At 36.5% G+C, this 26140-nt stretch overlaps 2 protein-coding genes across 3 annotated transcripts in view; one reads left to right on the top strand and one right to left on the bottom strand.

Moving 5' to 3' along the window:
• Nucleotides 1-22436, bottom strand: part of ANGPTL1 (angiopoietin like 1) — a 29026-nt gene extending 6590 nt beyond the window's left edge. The window contains exons 1-4 of the mRNA XM_060774429.2: nt 22037-22436; nt 11144-11974; nt 3860-4053; nt 1716-1986 (exon numbers count right to left, since the gene is read on the bottom strand). Coding sequence (XP_060630412.1) covers nt 1716-1986; nt 3860-4053; nt 11144-11963 — 1285 coding nt within the window. The 5' untranslated portion in view covers nt 11964-11974; nt 22037-22436. The remainder of the gene's footprint in view (nt 1-1715; nt 1987-3859; nt 4054-11143; nt 11975-22036) is intronic.
• The window catches only part of RALGPS2 (Ral GEF with PH domain and SH3 binding motif 2), a 132143-nt gene that overhangs the window by 64261 nt on the left and 41742 nt on the right, over nt 1-26140 (top strand). For both annotated transcript variants that reach the window (XM_067467648.1, XM_067467649.1), the window contains exon 9: nt 23936-24073. In XM_067467648.1, the coding sequence (XP_067323749.1) occupies nt 23936-24073 (138 nt within the window). The remainder of the gene's footprint in view (nt 1-23935; nt 24074-26140) is intronic.

Raw genomic sequence — 26140 nt, 5'->3', positions numbered from 1 at the left:
GCTGTCATAACCCTCTTTTATTATTTCTCCTCCATAAGCACATTTTGTTTTTGGACATTGCTTCTTAGTATGAATATTTAGTTACCCTACTGCACACTAATTCTCTAAGTACTTGAGGCTTTAAAAGAAGATTAAATAAATACATAAAGAGAAAAAATGTTCAGTGGCTAATAAAGATGGTTTTAAGATATCCTCAGTATCAGAAATAACTGTTTTGTAAATTGTATGTTTGTGGTTTCTGGGTTGTATGTTTTAGCAGCATTTTTTTTCCTGATGTTTCACCTACATTTGTGGCTGACATCTGCAGAGGATCCTAAGATGGATGGCAGTCACAGATGCAGGCAAAACATCAGGAGAAAATGCTGCTAGAACATGACCATGCAACCCAGAAACCATACAATATGCCAGTGATTCCGGCTGTGAAAGCTTTTGACAGTACATGGTTATATGAATCTCTGTTAGTGGTATGCGGTTGCTGTTGCCCGTTTTGGGTCAAAAGATAGTTAGCCACATGTGCTCCATAGTATCAATTTATATACTAATTTATGCAATGTTTTTGATAAAAAATAAATAAAAATTGTTGCTGGTATACAGAAGCAGGAGGTTACAATGGCACTTAGGTCTTCCTAATGTTTAGCTTCCCATCTCTCTTCCAGCATTGTGCTTATATTCTCTTGTGGTCCAATGATAAAATAGAGCGCTTAAAATGTGTTATTAATTTTGCCTAACAGGCTCCTAGTGAGGAATACTTTGCTTTCTGGAAAAACACAGTTCCCCACTTTTCCCTCTTTTTTCAGTTGTGACTTAAGGGTTTTTGTTTTGTTTTTGTTTTTTGGACAAACTTCATGTTTTCAAATTTCCATAAGCTATAAAACATCTCAACTCGGGAGACAATTGCCATTAGGGGGCCTTTTTACAGAAAAGAGGAAATAATCATACTCCATTTCTGTGTTCATGTCTTCTTTGGCAATAGGATTTAAAAGCTATAAATAGCTTTCATATTGGAACAGACAACAGTCATTTTAACACAAATAATTTATAGATTTGCCAGCTAAAAATTATGTGGCAAAACTTTGCACATACTTTCCAACATGAATATCTAGTATAGGATAGCAGTTCATATATACATTTTGAGCTCTCCAAATCTTGTATCCCATTTCTAAGGCAAAGGAATGATAAACCCAGAAGCACACAGTAGCTTGTTATTGTTGTATAAGGAGCCATATGCATATGTTAACAGTTGTAGTCTTGAGTATGTGGAAACATTTTAAAGTTGTCCATGTTTGATGGTAGTGTGCCTAATCTTGATAATTTTATAGCGCTATATTTCAAGATTTAAACTTCTAGCAGCCGCAAATAGTACATAGTTTAGTATACTGTTTAATAACAAAAGCCTGTGCAGTTTTCTATAAAATCCAAATAATTCACTAAATCTCCACAGAATTTGTTATATTGTTTTATGAGGTACAGTGTTTGAAAGTGCCCTCATGTCCTGAGAATGGTTATCTTGTATAACAGACTTTAAGACTTAGTATGTGCCTCGTATGTTATATGATAGATGTTACATATGATTTTGTTATTGCCAAAAGTAACTTAGCAGTGTTGAAACAGAACCCCCCCCCCCAAAAAAAAAACCCTAAACTTTGTAGTGCTTGAATACTCATTTTTTACTTTTAAAAGTAGACAACTGGGATACAACTTGTGACATTTCATACCTGTGTACATGTCTCTGTCTCTGTCTAGTGTGGTAAATTGCTTCCCATTGTGCCATATCATCGAGTCACCAGCATTCCCCTGGTACGTTCCTAGACGCAATCGATAGAATTCACTTTCTGGCTCCAGTCGAAAACTGCTATATTCTGCATAGACTTTCTTATTACTCCAGTCTTCTAGTTCAATCAAAAGTCTGTAATTGTCCTGATTGGAAATCAAGTAAATATTTTCCAATCCTAGCCAGTATTCTCCAGCAACATTTCCAAATCCTTTCTGTTAAAAAAAACAAACAAACAAACAAACACACAGTTCTCATTAGATTGCCTTGCATTTGACAATTAGAAACCTTTATAAAAATACTGCTAAAATAGTCTTTATACTTTTAAACATCCTGCAAACAGCATTTACCTTTAATTTAATTCACTTCAATCTCTTGCCTATATGTGGAGAATCCAATTATAAAATCAATACCAGTACAGGTTTCTCCAAAGAAACCAGAGTTTATTCTATGAAAGCGGGAATTTAGCTTTCCAGATTTTTCCTAAACTGTAGTTACTAGACTGGATTACTGCAATGCACTCTACGTGGGGCTGCCCTTGAAAACAGCCTGGAAATTTCAGATGATCCAACGGGCGGCAGCCAGGTTGCTAACTGGGGCTCCTTACAGGGAGCGGTCATCCCTCCTGTTCAAGGAGCTCCACTGACTGCCATTCATCTACTGGACCCAATTCAAGGTGCAGGTTCTTACCTACAAAGCCCTGAACGGTTTGGGACCCGCCTACCTGCGTGACCGCATCTCTGTATACGAACCCATGCAATCCCTTCGATCATCCGGGGAGGCCCTGCTCTCAATCCCACCAGCATCGCAGGCGTGGTTGGTGGGGACGAGAGAGAGGGCCTTTTCGGAGGTGGCCCCTCGACTCTGGAACTCACTCCCTAAAGACATCAGACAGGTCCCAACCTTGGCAGTCTTTAGGAGGAGCTTGAAGATGTGGTTGTTCCAGTGTGCCTTCCCAGAATTATGATCCCATAGCACTTTGTCCTCCAAAGCACTTTACATTTTTTAGATCTGCTCGTATGCCCTTCCACAAACGCCACTATCACCTTTCATCCATGTCCCAGCATTATTTCCATTTTAACTTTACATTTGGCCTTCCCACTGTTTTTAATTGCATGTTGTCTTATTGATAATGTTGTATATTTTATTGTCTATGTTTTATTTTAATTGCTTGTACTGTTGTTGTTTTGCTTGTATTGTTGTATTCGGGCTCGGCCTCATGTAAGCCGCACCGAGTCCCTTGGGGAGATGGTAGCGGGGTACAAATAAAGTATTATTATTATTATTATTATTATTATTATTATGGTTTTGTGTTGTTATAACCATCATAATAATCATCACCAATTTATATAGTTTCATCAGTGTGCATGGCGAGTAAAACAATCATAAGTGGGTTCTGCAAATGGCATACTATCTAAAATGTATGTGTGTATGTGTGTACACACAAACACACAGAGGGAAAGAAGAATCATTATTTGTAGGGCTGCCTACATTTGCTTAATGGTATACAAAGTATACTGCTGAAAAGGTGCTCTAATTGATGGAAAAAACATTTTAAATATGTGTGCATGCTTAAAGTCTGTATTTGTAGAGTGAGAGAAGGGGGTTGCCTTTGTTTACTGCAACATACATTCAGTAGTTTATCTGAAATAATAAACCTACATATTAAAATTAATCAATAGTTCAGTGCAAATGTCAAGCATTATTTTTTAGCAACGAAGACATGCGCTCAGAAATAAGTTGTACTGTGCTACTTTATTCAGTGACAATCCTATTATTTGTATAGCATTTACAGTAAAGTGCTTAATGTAAGCTTAAAATAAGATTCTTCTCTAAGGCTCATCAGCTTAAATACTAACGAAATGAAAGAGGAAGGCAACAATGTTCAGTATCAAATTCAAACTTTAACCTTCAAGAAAGTAAAGTATCACTGTAAATGTTGATGGCTTTAATATAAAAGGCACAAAACCTTTTGTAGACAGCCTTTAAACTATTTTTACATATCATTTCACTCTTATACTGTGCATGCAATGTATACACTATACTATAATTAGTCCTTCCCACACATTTTTTTTTAAAAAGGATTACCTTATAATTGTCCCAGTTTGTGAAGAAGTTCACAGAACCATCTATTCTTTTTTGAATAACTGTCCATCCACCCAGATCAAGGCTATTCTCACACCATAGCTGTATTGGTCCATGGCTGTTTTCAGGTTTAATCATATAAATACCACTACTGGAATAGCCAGCTTGTTTGGCTTGTTGACAGTCTTTGAATGGGCCTGTTGAAAATAATTTGACATTTTAAAAACATACATATGGGAGTTTTGTGATAATTGATGGTTTCTGTTTCTTTCATGCTGTTTAATTAACATCTGTGAAGTTGATCTGGTATAAGCTACCATTGTGCTTTATTTTGTGAAAAAAATATAAGTGTAGCTCATTTTTGAACATTCAGCAGTTCAGGCTCATACTTTTTATAGCTACCCAAACTGTTATGTTTTTTATTAAGAAAACATTAACCTGTAATGACTCATTGAGATTAGATCAATTGTGGGTGTATTGGTAAATCCCATTTATGTGGTGGGTCTGCTCAGGTACAGACTACAAGTAGGATGGAGAAAATTATTTCTTTCATGGATCTAAAATGGAGTGGAAGCACATCATAAAAGTTGTTATCGCATCAACTCAGGTCAGCCAGAAACTAGCATATACAGTGGTAGTAATTGTTGTTCTTGTTTACCATCAACTTGACTTTGACTTGTGACAACCCTCTGGATGAGAGATCTCTAAGAGTCCTCTAATTGTCAACTGCCCTGATAACATCATATAAACTCAGACTTGTGGTTTCCTTGATTAACGCAATTCACCAATAATATGAACTGTCTGCTTTCATATTGCCTTCCGCTCTACCAAGCATTATTGTGCTTTCTGATGAGTTCTTTCATTTCATGGTACATCCAAGGCACAATACCTTCAGTTTAGTCAGCCTGGCTTCTAGTAAAGGTTCAGGCGTAATTCGCTCTAGGGCCCATTCATCTGGTTTTTTTGGGGGGGGGGGATTCTGGGGTTTTTTTTGGCATCCCATGGTCTCTATTAAAACTCTTTTCCATCGTCACATTTCAAATTTCTTGATTTTCCTTCCTGTCAGGTTTCTTCACTTACCAGTATTCACATAGAAATTGGAAGTCATGTGGCCTGGATTGTTCTGATTTGTATTCAATTATATATCTTTACAGTTGAGATCTAGATCCTCCATGACTATCTTTCTAGGTCTTAGTTTTCTTCTGAATTCTTATCTGCTGTCTACATTTAGATTAAAGAGTGAGACAAGGTATAGACATTTTTATTTCACTGCCATTGTTATCTACTTTAAAGTGATAGAAATAATCTATGGTCATTACTTTTGTTTTGTCAATATTTAGTTGTATTCCGCTTTTGCTTTTTTTTTTTGTTACTTTCCTCCGTACTAGTTCTGAGGCTTTCCTATTTTCTGTGGTTAATATGGTGTCACCTGCATATCTGAAATTGTTGCTTACCTACTACTTTCTTTATGATATGTTTTGCATATAAATCAAACTTGCAGGATAATCACATGTAGCCTTATTTGAACCTCTTGGCAATGGGAAAATATTTCTCATATTGCATCCTTTGATCTCTTGTCCAAAGTACAAGTTATATAGCAAGACAATCAGATGTCCATTTCTTTTAGAAGAAACCATGATTTTCCATTATCTACACCAGGCCTGCACGATCTGTGGCCCTCCAGGTATTTTGTTTGGCCACGCTAGCTAAGGCTTCTTGGAGTTAGAGGCCCATACATCTGGAAGGCCACAAGTTGTGCAAGTCTGATCTACATAGTTAGAGGTTTTTGTGTTTGTGATTTTTCAGGTTGATTGTCTTCTGAAATTCTTTTGGCACATTCCATTGTCCACAAGATGATCTCTCATTCATCTTCCTTTTCTGAATCCAGCTTTATAATGTGGTATTTGTGCTTCATGTATTGTAAAAGCCTTTTTTGTAACATTGGAGCATCTCTTTGCTTGTATGGGAGATCAGTACAATGTTTTACTGGTTACTACAATCCCTGGTGCTGCCTTTTGGGGGATGGGAATATATATTCAACATTTTTAATTTTTGATCCATTGTTTTATCTTTGATATTTGTTGCAAGATTTCTGTTAGAGTTAAAATGCATTCCATTTCTACAGCTTTAAAGAACTATTGTTATGTCATCTGTTCCTTTTGATTAATTTCTCCCAAAAGGTTTCAGAGCCTTTTTCACCATATTTCTCAAATTCTGGGTTCATCTTCAAATTGTCTTTCTGTAAAGGAATCTGCCACTATTTATGTGTTCCTCAGTGTACCTCAGTTTCTTAATGCACTCTTTCATTATCTTTTTATTTTGTTCAGGGATCTTGTAGTACCTTAGGGGGGAAAAGACACTTGTAGTATAAACATCTGTAGACTAAATCTACTTCCTTGCTTATGCTACCAATTTCATTCACTCAGTTATTCTCTAAGATGGTGCAAGATCCCTTTGCATACTGATAATCCACACTAATGTGGCTGAGTACATCTTTTGCACCAGCCTCTGATAGTTTGGTCTTAACTCATCCTCTCATTCTGATGCATTCTTAGAAATCTGAAAAGAGGAGAAAACCGGTTGATAAGCTCTAGAATCAATTTAGTGATGTGGTTTTTACAACCATTTCCTAAACATTCTGATAATTCTGCATATTTATGTGTCAGCTGAAATACTAATCGACTTGGAAAAACATCCTATTTTGGGCATTTAGCAGATTTAGTGCCTAGTGGACAGAACATGTAATTTTGTTAAGATCAGATGCAGAATTTAGAAAAAGTGTAATTTTGTGTGAATTACTTGTAAAATAGATGTGAACACCTATTTTAAACTGACAATTCAGTATATTGAAATAATTATGTTATATTGAAACCTTTCTGTGATCATTAAGAATTTAACAGGTAGGAGCAATTCATATGGTTCATATCCCCAATACTTGTAAAATTCAGTTCTTTGCTGTGAATTACACACTATTGTCTAAGAAACCTTGATTTAACAAAATAAATATGAAATCGGCATAATTTATGCATGGACTCCTGTTTCTTAAGACTATCATCTAACAGCTTTTAGAAAGGAGTTACTAAATTTTAATGGAAATTTACACAATACTTTGATGCAATATAATTGTATTTGTTCTCAATGTTTTTAAATGAACAGCGGAACTGTTTGGATGGAATACTCATGACTTAGTAAGCCATAGGAACCACATTCATATGTGTCATGCTTTTCTTTTCCTCCTTATCTTAATTGTTTGAATTTTTAATACTATATCATGTATTCCCCAAATTCTTCATGTTCCTATTTCGAATGTAACAGAAAACTCTTACTTAAATAGGAATGAGTGGGTGGGCTCCTGAGTTTTCAGATTTATAAACAATTTATAAACAACAAGCCTTATTTTAAATCTTAATTTAAACACCTAGCTGGTGTTGACCTTTAAAGCCTTAAACGGTTCCGGCCCAAACTACCTATCCGACCGCATCTCGGCCTATGTACCCACCAGGACTTTTAGATCTTCCGGGGAGGCCCTGCTCTCGATCCCGCCAGCTTCACAAGCACGGCTGGCGGGGACGAGAGATAGGGCCTTCTCGGTGGTGGCTCCCCGGCTGTGGAACGCCATTCGGACATTAGATTAGCACCATCTCTGGTGGTATTCCGCAAAAAAGTAAAGACCTGGTTGTTTGTGCAGGCGTTCGAGTAGTTAGTGCAATGATTGGTAATGACATAGAAATGGAACAATGGATGACGGATCTGGATCGTGTTTTTAGTGATGAGACGTTAGTGAATGATTATTATAGTAATTGTGTACTAACTGTGTATTAGGTTGTTAATTGTTTTTTTATTGGTGCATTGAATTTTGCTGTTTCCTATGTGCTGTGAACCGCTGTGAGTCACCTTCAGGCTGATAACAGCGGTATAGAAGTAAAGTAAAATAAAATAAAATAAAATAAATAAATAAATAGCTGGAGTGAACCTATCAAACCAATGGTATTTACATTAATATTGACTAACCGTTCAGTGGGTCTAATGTAATGATTCATTAATAATAATGAGTAACAAACACACATATTAAAATGCAGTTCCATAAAAGATTCATTGTCTTACATTTAAATGGGCCCAATTCTACAGTGCTGCTAATGCAAGGTTTGTTGCTATTTTGATCTACTGGCTAAAGCTTAGTGTTACTATGTGAGAAACATTATTCTAGCTGTATGACAGTGTGTTAACCGAAGTATATAAAGGTGATGTCTCTAATCTTGAAACAATATCACATACCATCCCTTTACTTCAATAAACTTAAAAGAATGTTTTATAATGGATTTCGTATTCACACTTTTGCTAGAAGGAGAAGTAGTTTCATTACGGCCTCATTTCTTTCCACATGTACTGTATGTCAACTTAAATCTTATCAAACATAATGTAAATAAATATAATGTGCTATTACTCTGGACTCTTTGGCTTTTTGTAGTTGCTTTAATTCACACACTTGACACAGCAGGCATATTCAATTAACTTAACTGTGGTTAATCTGCAAATTATGAAGGGTATCACAATATGATGATACTGCACAAGTGTTGCTGTGTGTCTAAACTTTATTATATTTTCCCCATTAGTTTTTCCCTCTTGTGCTGCATAGAATAAAAGCAATTACATTTTGTTATCATCTAACACTTTGTTTTGTTGTTGTCCTTTCTCTAAGCCTGTATTTAGTTCTTTGTATTCATACCTATTATTTTGATCAGTGTTTCACTTGAAGACAAACCAGGTTGACAAAGATAATCCTAGGTTTTCACTATTCAAGAGTATAACATGGAAGAAGCATTGACTTTGCAGATAGAAAAATGCTAGTTTATGTTTAAGTGTAGGTTTGTGTTTTAAAAAAATACTTGAAATTTCTTTTAGTTGCATTATGTTTTGTAACATTTGTAGAAATGTTCTGAAGTACCGTATTTACTCCAATCTAATGCTCACATTGTTTGGCTAAATCACCTTCCCAAAATTAGGATGTGCATTAACTTTGTGTAATATAGTAATCTTAGTGATGAACCAAAGAAAAAAGAGAATCTACTTTAGGAATACCTGGAGCTCTTATTTGAGAGACATCATCTCTAATTTAATTGTCATGGCTGAGCACTATGCAATACTGGGATTTGTATTCTTTGGCAGCCCCCATGATCCCAAACTACAGCTCCTTTGACCACATAGCATTGAGCCAAGGCAGTTAAAGCAGAAATATTCTACAGCATAGCTGTATCCTAAAGTTTTCTTCCATTGCTGAAAGCTATGGTGTTCTAATACTTTTGTTTTTAAAGAAGGAATTCTAAGCATGCAGCCACTGTAATGTACAGCTTTTTTGCCAAATTACAAAGAGTGCATTTTTTACCACTGCACATTACATTTGCTAGCAAATCCTGTTTTTGTTTTTGTTTTTGTTTTGGTTTCAGAGTTTTGAAAACTGAAAACTGAGGTGCGCATTATGCTGGTACTTGAAATCTTTAGGTTATTCTTTATGATTACTTGTGAATTGTCATCTAAATGTACTGGGTAAAACAGGATTGATAACTTGCTTTTTATTTATCCTATGCTCCCAGTAATACAGAAACTATTTCTTCACCATCAAGCCTTATTCCACTCTTATTCCACCAACATATGAAAACAGGGATGTCCTTCAAATCAGTCATAGCCAATATGGTCCATGGTAAGGAATGCTGGCAATTGCAGCTCAACAACATTTGGAAGGCCACATAGTTCCCACCCTGCCCTTAAGAGACTTAAAATAAGTTTACTTCAAGATCTGATTTGGCCATGGTGGTCCACGCCTTAGTTACCTCTAGATTGGACTATTGCAATGCACTCTACGTGGGGCTGCCCTTGAAGACGGCCCAGAAACTCTTAACTGGTCCAAAGAGCAGCAGCCAGACTACTAACTGGTGCAAGTTACAGGGAGCGGTCAACTTCCCTGTTTAAGGAGCTCCATTGGCTGCCGTTTATCTTCCGGTCCCAATTCAAGGTGCAGGTTTTGACCTATAAAGCCCTGAACGGTCTGGGACCTGCCTACCTGCGTCACCGCATTTCCATCTACGCACCCACACGATCGCTTCTGTCTTCCGGGGAGGCCCTTTTCTTGCTCCCGCCTCCATCTTAAGCGCGACTTGTGGGGACGAGGGAGAAGGCCTTCTCCGTGGTGGCCCCCTGGCTCTGGAATTCGCTCCCCAGAGATATTAGGCAAGCCCCCACCCAGGCAGTCTTCAGGAGGAGCCTGAAAACCTGGCTGTTCCAATGTGCCTTCAATGATTGAATGTATGATAATCCCTGACCAAACTCTGTATAAAATGCCCTCAGAAGCACCTTATATTCTGGTTTGTGCAGTCAAACCTCATCCCCCGGATCCCCTTCCCGATATTTTACACTGCCCTATCTCCCAGTGTTTTAAATTTTAATCCTTGAATTTGCCCTGCCCACTGTGACCATTTTTAGTGTTTAATGTTTTGATTTTTATTGTTGAATTACTTATTTCATTGATACTGTATTTTATGTTATTTTATTTCTTGATTTTTGTTGTTTTTCATGTTATATTGTGTTTACTGTATTGGTGGTTTGGCCTCATGTAAGCTGCCCCGAGTCCTCTTTGGGGAGATGGTGGCGGGGTATAAATAAAGTTGTTTGTTGTTGTTGTTGTTGTTGTTGTTGTTGTTGTTATTATTAAACAAGGACCTTTAACATAAAGAAATGTTAGGTTGTCTAATGGCTGACAGTTTGACTAGGCAACTCTTTCTTACTAATAAATTTAGTCTCAATTATTTAAAAATAAAAAATTCTGAAATCATGATCATATGGCATTTCCTGAGCAAATTTTTCAGAATTATTACAACGGCTTGCAGCCAAAGGAACCAGATTAGTAATGCAAATGCAAACAGATGTGAAGAAGGGCCCTCAAATATTGGAGTTTAATTTTCATTGTCTAAGCGGTAAAATTGAAAAGTAATTGATTGGGGCTACTGGAAAAACAAAGCAGATAAAGTAGTAGAGTGCCAAATACCATGACAAAAATGTCAGGCTCTTGGATAAGAACACTATTTACAGATTTCAATATAAGTTGCTCAGTGCCTCTTTTATGAAATATTGGTGGGTCAGCTGTAATTGAAAGACAGCTTTGTAGGGAAATGGGATGTGATGACAGGAGCAAGTTATTTTTACTCTGTATTTTGTTTTCATGTTCACCAGCTATGTTTTCAGATAGTCTTTAAATATTCAGATATAATTCTAGAAATGAAGCAAAAGCCTTACCTTCATTGATCAACATTAATGGTGGGATTCTGAAAGGACTCTTTGTAGGAGTAGTAGCTGGATCAGGGGGTGGTCTCACATCTCTGTCTCTGGGATAGCTTGGATCTCTCTGAATTTCATTACTTCCCAGAAGTCCTGGAGTGTAGTGTGGGCTATTAGGAATGTGATGGGGTACCACTGGAACTAAAGGTGGAGAACCATGTGTGTCCTGCCGTGAAAAGATACGTATACATTGTTCTTCCAGCAATGAGATGGTGAGTGACTGGTTATTTACAAGATCAGTTAGTGCTGCATATTTTACTTCAAGCTCTCTGTATCTTGATGTCATCTTCAACATTTCAGTTGTGACATTGAGTATCTTGTTTTCCAGCTGGGAAAGCTCAAGTGAGTTGTCTCGTTTGCGGATTATCTCATGGAGGAGCTGCATATATAGTTGAGTAACACGAGAATTCATGTTGCGGCTCTCTTTTCTTAGCAGTTTTACTTCATTTACTATATTCCCATCCACATCTACCACTAGCTGTAAGAGATCAATCTCCCGCTTTTGTTTGGACAATACATCCTTCAGATTCTCAATGTCCATTCTAGTAATTTCATCTTTTTTGTTTTCTGGGCCTCTGGTATTGACACAAATTGGTCCAGTTATTTTTTGTTCAGGGACAATAAATGTGTAGCCACACTTTTTCCCTTCCTCTCCTTCTTCTGTAGAACGTGGGTATCTTCTAGGGGAACTTTTGTTGAAGTTAGACTGTTTTGTGTAGCATCCATTTGATAATAATAATAGTAACAGTAAATTCAAAGTCCATGGGAATGTCTTCATTTTCAAGTGATCTATATGAGAAAAAATAAATTAATTAATTTGTCCTTACATAAAACTATCAAAATTCAGCAATCAACAATGATTGGAAAGTGTAGATGTTGATAGTGTAAAATGTCTTGCTCCCTCCCTCTCTCCATGTCATGGTCAAACAAGTGATGAAAGGTTGACAGAAATATTAATGTGAACTTGGAAAATTATGTTTCAAAAGTATTTAGAGTCCATCCAGACTGGTGTAATTTAAACTGGCAATTTCAGTGATCTTGTGCTATGCAAATCAGGTTGGTAAATAGTATTTTATCTAGCCAGGTTGTTAACTGGTGCTCCTTACAGGGAGAGGTCAACCCTCCTGTTCAAGGAGCTCCATTCGCTGCCGTTCATTTTCCGGTCCCAATTCAAGGTGCAGGTGTTTACCTACAAAGCCCTAAACGGTTTGGGACCTGCACAATCTCTCCGATTATCTGGAGAGGCCCTGCTCATGATCCCACCTGCGTCGCAAGCGCGATTGGTGGGGACGAGGGACCCCTCTGTGGTGGCCCCCCGACTCTGGAACTCTATCCCCAAGGACATCAGACAAGCCCCAATGTTGGCAGTCTTTAGGAAGAGCTTGAAGACGTGGTTGTTCCAGTGTGCCTTCCCAGAATAGGAAACTCCAAGCATCATGTCCCAAATGCACTTTACTAGAGATTTAAGATAGTCTGCACACCGCACCAATCTCCAAAAACCTATTCATTTCACCTGCCAGCATTTTTAAAAATTTTAATCATTACATTTGGCCTTAGTTTTTAAATGCGTCATGGTGTTATTGTCTAATGTTTATTGCTATTGTTTTAAGTTTACTGCTTTGTTTTATGAGTTTATTTATTGTTGTATTTGTTATGCTGTTGTTTTATTGATGTGTTGGGCCTCGGCCTCTTGTAAGCCACACCAAGTCCTTCGGGAGATGTTAGCGGGGTATAAATAAAGGCTTATTATTATTATTATTATTATTATTATTATTATTAGCCACTTTAGGAGATCTTTGGCTATTTCATATCCCACAATCATAGTACTGTGATCCTACTTCAACAACCAGGGCAACGTCCCATGGAATACTAGGACAAAGGATAGGGGAGCTATTCACAGACTTCATGTGGATACACAAAATTGTGGATAATAGCAAATTAGAAAGTACCTAGATGGCATATTTGTTGAACATGGTAAATGAAGCTGACCACTCTAGCCAATATGTGGGTTGTAATGTATTTAGTATTCTCAGCCAGTGAGCCTCTTTAATGATTCACCCAACTATAATTCTCAAGGTTTCATAAGATGTAGCCATGGCAATTGAAGTAAAATATAGCAGTATAATTGTGTAGTGTGAAAAGGTCTCACATGTCAGGTTTCTTAGTTGGAGTCCCCTTTTTCTGCATCCCTTGCAGTGTGAGAACTGTTTCAGTATGATTTAGGGGCAAATGTTTGTATAGCTTAACCATATGTATGAAATAATTCCATAGGACAGACTCATCAACTCTGTCCATTCTGCTTCGTTTCTCTCCTGCGTGAGATGTCACTGCAGGGAAGTGATTCCCTTACTTTAAAGAGTAAAGAGCTGCCAAGAAACATAAAATATGTCTATGTGACAGAATGTATGGAATAAAAACGTCAATTATCCATGAGCTTGTGTTGTCACCCCTGTCTCCTGAAATTTCACACAACAGCTCTATCCTGAGGATGTGGGTAGGGAAGGTGTTTGGGAAGCAGGTGTGCCACCTGTTTCTGTTTTGCCAAGTGCTTTCCTTCCTTTGCCCAGGTGAAACAGACACTTGCAGCACGCGGTAGGAGGAAGAGCCAGCCCTTCATGTCACTTCACTTACCCTGTGGAGCCGACCCCTTTCTGTGTGCCATAATTTTTTGTTTCTCCTGGGTAAATTAAGGTGCATATTATTTGAGAACATAGAAATGCTGGACCACTCTAACAACCACCGTGTCAGACTACACAGAGAAGCCACTGAAATCCACAAGCATGTGGGCAATTCCAACAGAAAGAAGGAAACCATGAAAATGAACAAAATCTGGCTACCAATATTAAAAATCAGGACAGTAAATAAAGAGCAACACTCAAAAAACAGGAGAAATTCCATACATGTAACAATCAAGGCCAGCTAACATCTCCCAACAAAGGATTCCCCCAGGCAGGAAGCAGCCAGTCTTTGAAGCTGCAAGGCCATTTAAAGCTAACCAAGGTGGCCAATTGCAACATTCACACCTGCCTCACAGACAAGAGTTCTTTCTTCCATCCTGGACGTTCCACAGATATATAAACCTCACTTGCCTAGTTTCCAACAGACCTCAAAACTTCTGAGGATGCCTGCCATAGATGGGTGAAACATCAGGAAAGAATGCTTCTGGAACATGGCCATGCAGCCCAAAAAACTCACAGCAACCCAAACACCTACATGTTATGTATACATGAACACATTCACTGGCATCAGTCTTTAGCTGTTTAAATGGATACTAAATCTTCACATCCCAGTGCATTTTTTTAAACTGGAAACCTCGGTGCTGTTTGCAATAAGGATGGAAATGGCAAGGTGTTCATTATACTGTGGAATGGAATAGAGAACAGTATGTATGGGGCTCATTGAAAATGGTTTGGAAACAGTTGCACTGGTTTATCATTAGATTCCAGATTCAATTTAAAGCAGTTCAAACTTTTAAAATCGTTTAGGACCACGATGTCTGAAGGACCACGTCTCATATGTACCAATCCCATCTTAAAATCAACACCAGAGACCCTCCCTCTGTTCCAAATTCATGTTCAAGGGCAGAGGAAATGGACTTTATGTTTGGAAAAGCCTTTATTAATGCTTGACGTTAACAATTGGTATGGGTTGATCCCAGGGGAAGGGCATCTTACTTTACTGCTGTTCTCTTAACTATATCACATTTTGTTTGGTTATTGGGTTTTCATTGTAATTTATGGTGACAATCTGCGAACTTTTATATGGAGGAGTTACACTTTTTAAAAAAAAAAGTGCAATAGTTTTAATCCACAAATAAGTTTTTAGTAAGTTAAAGGTTAATATAACAAACACATCTTGCTACAGTTGAGGAATAAACATGAATGGCATTATAACTTCACCTTCAAGTTGTTACTCATACTCTAATTGACATGTCTTTGCAAAACATGCAGAACAAAATGAACTACTGTATTCTGGAATGATGTACTCATTCTGGGCTTTCTGAAGCATTTAATGAAGTTTTTCGATGAAATGCAGATATATTATTCTATCAGTGCTGTTGATCCATGTTCAAAAGGCATAAATATTCCAAGTCACGCAGAACCTTGAACTGAATGTTGACTGGTCTTTGGGAATGCATATTTTTGTATCATAGATTTAGTTCATCTCTGACAAATACTTGTGTGTGAGGAAGAATGATACACACCTCATACACACCCTTTGTATGCCTCATCTGCCTCAGATGCTTTGGAGTTGGGATCCTCACCAATAATTCTATTATGGTCCATTTATAAAGGATGGAGCTTTATTTGGGAACAAAAATCCCAAAAAAGAAGGCAGAACACCACTTAGATATGAATGTGGCTTCTCCTAATTAAAAGCCCAAAACTGAAAGCTGTAAGGAAAGCTGAAACTTTCTTCTGGCTGAAAACCTTTTTAAAGAACCCTCTGGCCACCATCAACTTAGAAGCACTGATAAGCCCTTGTCTTACTGGAAATATCTTAGGCAAGAGTGTGTGTTAGATTAGCCCTCAAGCTTGTGTTCTGTGGAAACACTAAAAGATGGTTCTTAAAATTAGATGCCTCCACCATAGACTCTTGTTTGCTTTAAGAAACTGCTTTTAAAACTTCACCCACAGAGGCATACATGAGGCAGATGTTGAGAACAACAAAACAATGATGTTTATTTAAGAGAACTGGAACAATTCAGGTATAAAGCTTAGCTGTTTCAAACTATTGACTTAAAAGCATGTGGTTACTTTAAGCAGTTCAGACTTAGTTACACAGGAACACCTCCTCCTCCTCCACAGAATTTACTAATAGGATTGCTTCTCTGAAAGTAATTTCTAGACTCCTCCACAAATAGTCCCTACCCTGGATCTATCTCTACACTCCTCCACCAGCTATCTCTCTAATAGCTGTAGAAATCTTCTCACTAGCTATCTCTGCTAGCCAAACAAGTAACTAAAATGGATTTCCCCGGCACCCTTTCCAAAATGGCTGCCGAACTTCTTGGGCCTACTTTTCTAGGCTTTTCCTAGCCTAACAAGTAGGGACTGCACTACACCATTCATCCAATGCCTTCCATGATGTTTAAAGTGGTAGAGCTATGGAACCTTTGCAAGAACCAAATTTGAATATGAAGTCTAAATCTAGCATCCTTGGTTTGTATGTAAATGGGTGAAGTGTGAGATAACATTTCAAAAGGGTAAATCATGTCCTCATTATAAATTGGGTTTCCTGCCATTCTATTTACATTTACTCCTACATATAGTTTTTCTTCCAGTACTTGGTTTAGCAAAAAAAAAAACCCCTAAAATTCACATACCATCTTTAGCTCCTATCTAGAAGGGAGGGATCCAAATGTTATCAGTTTTTTGGCATGCCATTTAGTTAATACTTTCAGCTTAGTCTGTCTTGAAGACTTTATAGATTTATGTGAGAATGGTACCATAGTAGAGATGTTTTCTGCTAAGTACACAGAAAAGAATTGCTTTGCTTTTTCCAGACAAAGAACTAGCTTCAAGCATAAATCAGCTTTCACTACAGCTAAGAACTAGCTTATGTCTTACAAATAAATACTACTAAACAGGTTTTGTTGCCATATTGCTCCACATATTATTAACAGAGTCACATAAATAAAGTGCTTGAGGGTTTTTTCCTCAAGGAAAGATACTAGGAGATAAATGTTCTTGCTCTTTTCTGAGGCCTCAGACCTCTATTAATCCAGAAGAAAAGGGTCCCCTCAATAGAGACCCAGTTTGCCACTATTAAATTTATTTCCTTTTCCATTTCAGGCATAGTTTGATAGTGTTTGTTTTCCCCTTTCCAAATATCTTGAAGAATTAATGATACACTATTTCTTTTTCTATTTTATACTTATACCACCTAAGGTAAATCTATTCTTTGCAGCATATCTTTTAACTTTTATTTTAGTATCAGTGTGAAAACACAGGAATCAGTAAATATATTTATCCATTTTCTAAATGTGTTCTGATACACTGGCACTGTGAATGAAACAAGTCTCATGACATTTGTTTTCTGGTCACATTCTTCAATTTGTTTTGATAAATTTTGATTTTTTTTAATCTATTTCCTACTAAAGTTTTTATAGCCAAGATTGAATTAGTAACAAACAACTCTTTAAAAAGTAAAGCCAGCTTATCTACACTGATGCGAAGTAACAAAGGCATCAAGTTTAATTGAAAGTATATGTTTTATTTAAATCGTACCTTGAAAAATACCTTTTCAGGGCAATAGCATTTTAGAATGTTTTAACATATGCACACAAAGACCTTTATTTCATAAATTTTAGTTTTCATCTTGTCTCCTGCATATGTCATCATTGGAGACCCCTCCCCCCAGCAACAACCGCCGCTTCAAGCCAGAGTGAAGAGAGAGGAGGCCAGGGGACAGTTCCACCTTGTCTCCTGTGCTATGCTAGTATATAATATACTATAATATATTGTATATACATATAATATTTATAATATAGTGTAATACAGTATAATAATACTAATAATAATATGACATTATAATTATATATTTTATATTACATGTAATATTACTAATATTACAATATAATTGCACAGTACAATATAGTGATGTATAGTGCTGATATTGTACTGTGCTAATTGTATAAGGTATTGTTTGTGTGTGTGGATATATATATATATATATATATAGAGAGAGAGAGAGAGAGAGAGAGAGAGAGAGAGAGATCTTGTAAGCCGCTCCGAGTCCCCTTCGGGATGAGATCATGACACCCCCTCACGATCTCTCCGGGGGTCCCGACCCCCAGGTTGAGAAACAATGTTCTACAAAGTCTACTGTAAACACTGCACAACTCATTCATGTGAATGTCTAAAACAGCCACTTAGGTAATGTTTAGATTTTTTTTACCCTTGCCAAATATTTCATCATCCCAATACTCAGCTAGGGGGATCTCATTTGGGGTTGGGAGCCAAAAACCATCAGGAAACATAGTATTTTCTGTTGGTCATGGGGGTTCTGTGTGGAAAGTTTGGCCCAATTCTATCGTTGGTGGAGTTCGGAATGCTCTTTGGTTGTAGGTGAACTATAAATCCCAGCAACTACAACTCCCAAATGTCAATGTCTATTTTCCCCAAACTCCACCAGTGTTCACATTTGGGCATATTGAGTACACTGTTCAACGGAGAAAAAGTTGCAGGCCTGAAAATCGTTGTTCTTTTATTATTTTGGGGTGCTGAAAATGAAAATGACATTTAAAAATGTATATTGGCTCTAGTTTTTATGATATAAGCAATCACGTGATCACGTATAGTTGAAAAAATGCATGTTGCGACTTACACTATGGAAGATTCTAGAAAGTTTGATGACACAGTATTAGTGCCATGTGCAAAAGCCAGAAAGCCCTATATAAGGCCAGACTTTTGAACGGTGAGGGTCAGTCAGTTGAAGACTGAGACAGTATTGTTAAACATCGTTTTACATTGTTCTTTTTACTGTAGTTATGCCTCGCACGTGTGTAAATAAAGCACTATGGAAAAAAGATATCAAGGTAAATGGACTCCGTCAATGCTGTCAGCCTACTGCTGGAGCATTGTAAGAGACAATCCTTTCCTTGAATACAAAAGAAAAGTCAAGAGAAGCAAACATGATATAAACTAAAGTCATGATTAAAGCGACATTTAAACTTTCAGACTTTTCAACTGCATTAGGCCTACTTATATAGTTTCTTGCTGCACAAACATAAACAATAGACTAATTAAATAAATATTTCTCATGTATAAACCAGTGGCAATATAATTTGACTAAAATTTAGTAAATATTCACGGTTTATATACATGCAGTAAGGTTAGGCGCATTATCATAATATTAACGAATTACCTATTGTGAAGAAAATTGAAATAGCTGTTGCATAAAAACCAGAGCCAATTAACGCATTTAATTATTATATTTGAATTCAGAATGTTAAATTTATTAAGAAATGGCACATTTCGTTTCCGCAACTGAGAAAAACAGAAAATTTGTAGAACAGTGGTATCTGTGCCAATTTTGGTCCAGATCCATCATTGTTTGAGTTCTCAGTGCTCTCTGGATGTAGGTGAACTACAACTTCAAACTCAAGGTCAATGCCCATCAAACCCAGGATTTTCTGTTGGTCATGGGAGTTCTGTGTGCCAAGTTTGATTCAATTCCATCATTGGTGGAGTTCAGAATGCTCTTTGATTGTAAGTGAACTATAAATCCCAACAATTACAACTCACAAATGATAAAATCAACCCCCCCCCCCAATCCCACCAATATTTAAATTTGGGCATATTGTATTTGTGCCAAATTTGATCCAGTGAATGAAAATACATCATGCATATCAGATATTTACATTATGATTCATAACAGTAGCAACATTACAGTTATGAAGTAGCAACAAAAATAATTTTATGGCTGGGGGTCATCACAACATGAAGAACTGTATTAAGGGGTCACAGCATTAGGAAGGTTGATAAACACTGCTGTAGAAGGTGCTTCAGCTGTACTTCATAAAAAGGTAAATCAGTGTGTAGCAAGCCTTGCAAATGCTGATTTGTTATCAGTAAATATGTTATTGTTACACCTATTTTATATACCTATATACCTGGGGTCAGGTATACATTTCTCGGGCTGAATGGCAGAAATGTTTAAGGAGTCCTGATCTAAATAATCTATAGTTGTCACATGTTTAAGTACAGAACCTGTACTGTTTAATATAGTGACCTGTTTATAGTAGAACTTAATTTAATCAAATCAAAAAGTTTCATCCATTGGTGAGTGTTTTCATAACATTTGAAAAATTGTTCATTCGATGGAGTAACATTTGAAGGAGCATTTTCAGAACTGTAATTTTATTTTTATTTACTTGGTGCTGTTTATTCACAAGAAATCACTCAGAAACATTTGTATACCCACAAGCAGTATCACAAACTGATAACAAAGAGAAGGAGATAGTCGATTGAAAAATGCATTGGGTTGGGAGATTTGTTTTAAAAACTGGACACTGTTGTTTTGGCATGACAAACCAATGTTGTAGTATTAAACTTAATCTATATAGTAGCAGTTTTTAATGGATTGTCTCTATTGATTTTAAGCCACTTGGCACAGTAGTGCTTCATGTTATAAAACACTTTGACCCCATTGTCCATAATTCATAGCTATATCCTTCTATATTTAGACACATAGCTCCTCAACATCTGCTGTGGAGAACCCTTGAATTTAAAAAAAGCTCTTCATAGTTGGATTAAAGTTAACATTTAAGAAATGTTTAAAAAGGCAAGCTGCTAAAATGACAATTCCTGCACTGATTATCTTCTTTGTTGTGGTTATTCTGTTAACAGTACATTCTGCTGAAACAAAGTGGGCTTTTTTCCAACACAATGGCAGCTATCCAACAATTTAGTACCATAAGTGCAAATACAGATCTTCCATTATCAGCTATGAAATATCCTGCTTTTGTATCTTTTGCCTTTCACAGATTTCAGTGAAGTCATTACCTAAATTGAACAGCTAGTGTGAAAGCTGGAGGAAACTATAAAAATTATGCTAAAAGTTTATTTTTCCGAAATGCCAAGAATTATTTGATAGACTCATTGGCACAGTTAAAAGAGACATTCTTTTAACTCCCTTTAATTATTAATGTTTGGATTTGAATCCGTTTTAGAACATCTTAATGTACAGCCATTCAAAATTTTCTTGATTGCTTCTTATGGAAATGCTGTTATCTTAATTTCTTGCTGTTACTTAGTACTAGATAAATATCAGTGAGCATAAACCCAGAGCTTAGGAACTGTATTACATTTTGCTGTGCAAACATTTTTGATAAAAATGTGGGCTACTGTCCACTGCATGCATTAGTCTTGCGTCTTCTGATACTTTCTGTAGCACAGTGCCAAGGACAGTTTCGGGAGCCAGCTATTTCATCCAAACTGTTTCATGTGTAAACAGTATTATGTAAGTGTCTACTTCACTGTAACATGAAATTTAGTTGTTGCTGTTTCTGTGCCAGTTACAGTTTTCAAAGAAAACCAGTGTTTATAGTCAGACATCACTCTTTATGGCATACAGTGAGGACATATGAGTGATTTGGGGCTGAAAACATTCAAAGTGAATACTTGTAGCCCAGGTTCAATAACAAGTTGTTCTGAACTGATCCTCCTCCCATGAATCTATTTTCACAGTATTTGAGTTCTTCAGGCAACAAACAACATTCCTTAGGGCAAATGTGCCGTAAGCCAGAACTGTTCCACATACAATAAAAGTGTTAAATTTCAGTGGAAAATTTAAGACTGTGTGTGTGAAGCATCAGGTTTAGTGAGTGAGTATAAAAACTACTTGGTTATATGATAAAAATGGTTTAATTTCACATAAAGAAAAGTCAAGTGAATGCTTTAACTGAAGATTTTTCTTGCAATACATTATTAAGAAGAAGCCTGTGATGGAAGTTCAGAGATACTGATGCAATCCTTTATTTTCTTTTTTACGTTTAACTTGTAACTTTAGCTCTAAGAAACTCTGAAAATCTTTTTTTAATCTCTGGAAGCTATAGCATTTATCATTGCCTTCTAAGATCATTCTGAGAGCATCATTTTTGTCCTACTAAATCAAATTGAAAGTGGGGAAAGAAGACTTTAGTAGGCATGATCCTTTTGTAAAAAGGGATTGTAAAAAAGATTGTAAAAATGACGGGTGCAGAAATATAAAAAATATAAAAGACACACACACACATATGTATGTATGTATGTTTAGAAAACTCTCAGGATGTAACATAAATTACAACTACAGAAAAATGGTTTGCAGATTGACAACAAAGGAAATTTATAAACATTACACACTAACCTTGCAATGCCGTTTTCTTCTGAAGTAGATTAAAAATCCAAAGGCTTCTTCTGTGTATATTCTTGACTCAAACCCTTAGCTGGTCATTTGTGTAGTTCTAGAGAGTATTGCTGTTTCGTTGTGCCATATTTTAGATCCAAGTATGTATCACCCCATTTAATTTGATAAGAGAGCTATTTACCAAAATCGTTTTCTTCTACTGCAGAAAAGACGAAGATGTTTTAAAGCTGCTCTGTCTTTGTTTTGCACTTGCATACTGAAATGCACTAACCAGCAACAGTTGACCTTGCTTTCTTATACAGCACACTTGGGAGTGTTTCTTAAACAAACGCATGCCCAGACCTAAAATAGTCAGCCTACATATGATGTCACTGAAGAGTTGGGGGGTGTGGGTGTGAAGGATTTCCTATCCACAACTTTGGGAGAAAGGACGGAATTATGAGAAAGGAGGAGTGCCAGAACAAGGAGAGATTGTTTGCTGGTTTAAAGGAAGGCAGCAGATGGGGAAATAATTAATAAGAAGAGTTCAGGCAATTGAACAACATTGTTGTGTGCTACTTTAAGATGCCTTTTATGATAGTGCGGTAGTAAGCTTTGTAGAGGAAAGTTTTTTTCAAGCTGATATATTCAGTTTTTATGACCAAGAGTGAACTAAAGAGACTGCATGAATACATGTATACACACATGTAACATGAACCATTTATAGTGGTGAAGAATGCAGACTAAATGTCACATTCAGTTCTTTCAGGTATGCTTAATGAAAAACAGTTCTTACTGAAACAATCATAAAGAAACTTTGTAGAAGTACTAAGTCAGTGTTAACTCTTTGTGTAACAAAGAGATAGAAGTTTGTGAGTTGGAAAGGAGACTTTTCTTTAACCTTACAGAAAAAAATACTTTAACAACTTAAGCCATTTTAAAAGAATAAAACATGCCATCTCTGCTGTTTGCTGATTTACCTGGAAAAAGTTCATTTTATTTCCAATATTTATAAAGATAAGTATAAATCAGTTCTATATTTTTGCTGTTAATTTTTTTCCATCACGGTGGCTTTGATGTATGGTGATTCTTTGAATGAGAAATATCTAAGAAACCCTGAACAGTCATGTTTGGAACTTGCAAACTCAGAGCTATGGCTTTTGTGAATTTAAAATTTTACTGGGTTGTTGTAGGTTTTTTCGGGCTATCTAGCCATAGTGACGTTTTGCCTGCATCTATGGCAAGCATCCTCAGAGGTAGTGAGGTCTGTTGGAAGTAGGAAAATGGGTTTATATATCTGTGGAATGACCAGGGTGGGACAAAGGACTTTTGTCTGCTGGAGCTAGGTGTGAATGTGTCAACTGACCACCTTGATTAGCATTTAATGGCTTGGAAGTGCCTGGGGGAATCTTTTGTTGAGAGGTGATTTGATGTGCCTGATTGTTTACTCTCTATTGTTTTGCTGTTGTAATTTTTGAATTACAACAGTATTTTACTGATGTAAATTTTACTGATGTAAAGGCCTTCTCTGGGATAAACAAACCTTGAAAGGTGTTTTATCCTAAAGCTATGTCTATATTGAACTCTATGGTTTCACACTGAGGTGGTGTTAAGGGTTATGCAATCATAATTAGAATGTGGAAGGATGAGTAATTTGTTTTGTAATTCTACATATATAATGTGATTGGGGATGGCATATAATTTCGTTGTACGATGTACAATAACAAAGTTATTCTATTTTATATTTTGGATGCTCTCATTGAAGTTCCTGCATTGAGTGGGAGGTTGGATTCAATGACGTATGGGACCCTTCCAACTTCATGGTCATACTTTTTCAATTTTCTTTATTTTGTATTGTTGAAGGCTTTTTTATTTTATTCTCCAAATGAATAAATATCTCTGTGATCTTATATCATTCAGGTATTTACCTCTCAGACTTAACATACATTGACTCAGCATACCCATCAACAGGAAGTATTCTGGAAAATGAGCAGAGATCAAACCTAATGAATAACATACTTAGAATAATATCAGATTTACAACAGTCTTGTGAATATGGTAAGTTACTTTACATAGGTTAAGTGTAGGATTGTTCAACAACTGAATTATGTTTTTTATTTAACATAAATATTTTGTAATACAGATTGTCTCTTTGATTAAAAAAGAGGGTTAGGTTGAGGTACCAAAATAAAGAACAAATAAAGAAATCTCCACACAAATTGGGGAGCTTTGGGTCCTCAACCCATCTATTACATTGCAAGCTAGGTTTTTTTTAAGTGAATGGTTTTTGAAAATGTTTTGAGATACAAGGATGCAATCATACTCTTTTTTAGATTATGAAATAATAAATCCCACCAACTGATCATGGGCTTATCTGAAAGTGCCACTGTGATAGTTACCATCACTATTTATTTATTTATCGTATCAGGAGCAAACCAAACAGTTGTATTGCATTTTTAAACAAACAAACAAACCACAAAGTTTGCAAGCTTGGTAGTTGATTAGATGTCCTTTGACCTTTGCTGGCCTCTGGTGTTACTATAAAAAGGTCCTCCATTGTGCATGTAGCAGGGCTCAAGTTGCATTGCAGAAGGTGGTCTGTAGTTTGCTCTTCTCCACACTGGCATGTCGTGGATTCCACTTTGTAGCCCCATTTCCTAAGGTTGGCTCTGCATCTCGTGGTACCAGAGCACAGTCTGTTCAGCGCCTTGCCATCACTTACATGTAAAGTTATATGCAAATTAGTTAATTAATCCCTTTCAGAAAGTAACAACCTAAATAAGTAGTTCCTGCTAAATAATACAATTTCTTATAATTTTTTTCAAATTAGTCTGAGCTGTAATTATGTAAGCATAATTGATACATTTTATGGTCATCTCTTCTTTTTGCGTTTGTCACTAAACGCATTGCACTGAATCCATTTAAATCATACTTTAGTTGCCCTATGCCATTTTTAGTATGAATATTTAGTATAGTATTTTTAGTAAATATTTGATTTTATACTTATTTTATATACCTATATACGTAAAAATCCTGAGTGGAAACGTTTTAGAAGTCCTGTTTGTTTGTTTGTTTATTTAAAGCATTTATATTCTGTCCTTCTCACCCCAAAGGGGATTCAGGGCGGAGCACAACATATATACGGCAAATATTCAGTGCCGGCATTAAACAAACTATAAATATACACAAACATTAAGATCAATTGTGTCCACTTTAAAATCAAATTGTTAAAACCATCTCAAACCAGCCGTACCAGAGTCTGCAGTGTAATAGAATAAATGTATTAGACTGCAGTACCATCCACAGGAAAGCCAGAGCTATTTTTTTAGTTAGGGGAGGCATCTCTTGACTGACAGTGAAGTTATTGTGATCGTTTCCTACTTCCTTGTTTGCTTTTACTGAACTGTCAATATACAGAATTTAGTGCAGAGGAAGAGGAAGGCAAAGCAGACCAGTAATTAAAACAGTTGAAATGTGATTAATGTGCAGACAATAACAAAAGAAAAAATGAAGTATTATAAAATTGTATCAGGCATATGCAGTAAAGAAAATATCAAAAAAAGAGGAGACATATTGAATGAAATAGCCTGTTAAGCGAATTGAGAGATGGTTATAAAGTAGGACACTTCTGATTGGTAGTTCTTCAGTGGGCTCAACTATACAGGAGCCTTGTTGAGCCTTATCCTTGGTGCCTGATAATTTGAGGGAAGAGCTCAGCAGACAGCCCGCATCTCCCATTATTGGGCAACAAGGATCAGAACCATCAAGACATCTGTGTAGTTGCGGCAATTGAGGATCTAAGAATTCTAGCAGTTATAAAACTATAGTAACAGTTCTGCCCTCTCACCCCATTTAGATTTCCATGTGTAAACATATGTGCAGCTATAAATAACTCCCAGTGAATCTAAAGGAACTAACACCTGTGTAGACAAGGATGGGATTTTGTTGTATATTTATTTGCTTTAACAAGCTGGATTCCAAGTCTATTATAATGAATATTGTTCTGCTATATCTACAATGTGTATTTCTGCATTAATCTACAATTGTTTCTGCTTGGCTGCATATTTTAACCTTTTGGAAGGTGATGTAAACTTTTGGGGAGCAGAATGGCAGTTGTTTTCTGGT

This window comes from Anolis sagrei, chromosome 4, assembly GCF_037176765.1.
Source record: "Anolis sagrei isolate rAnoSag1 chromosome 4, rAnoSag1.mat, whole genome shotgun sequence".
Lineage (NCBI taxonomy): Eukaryota > Metazoa > Chordata > Lepidosauria > Squamata > Dactyloidae > Anolis > Anolis sagrei.
This window is presented reverse-complemented; position numbering and strand designations above follow the sequence as displayed.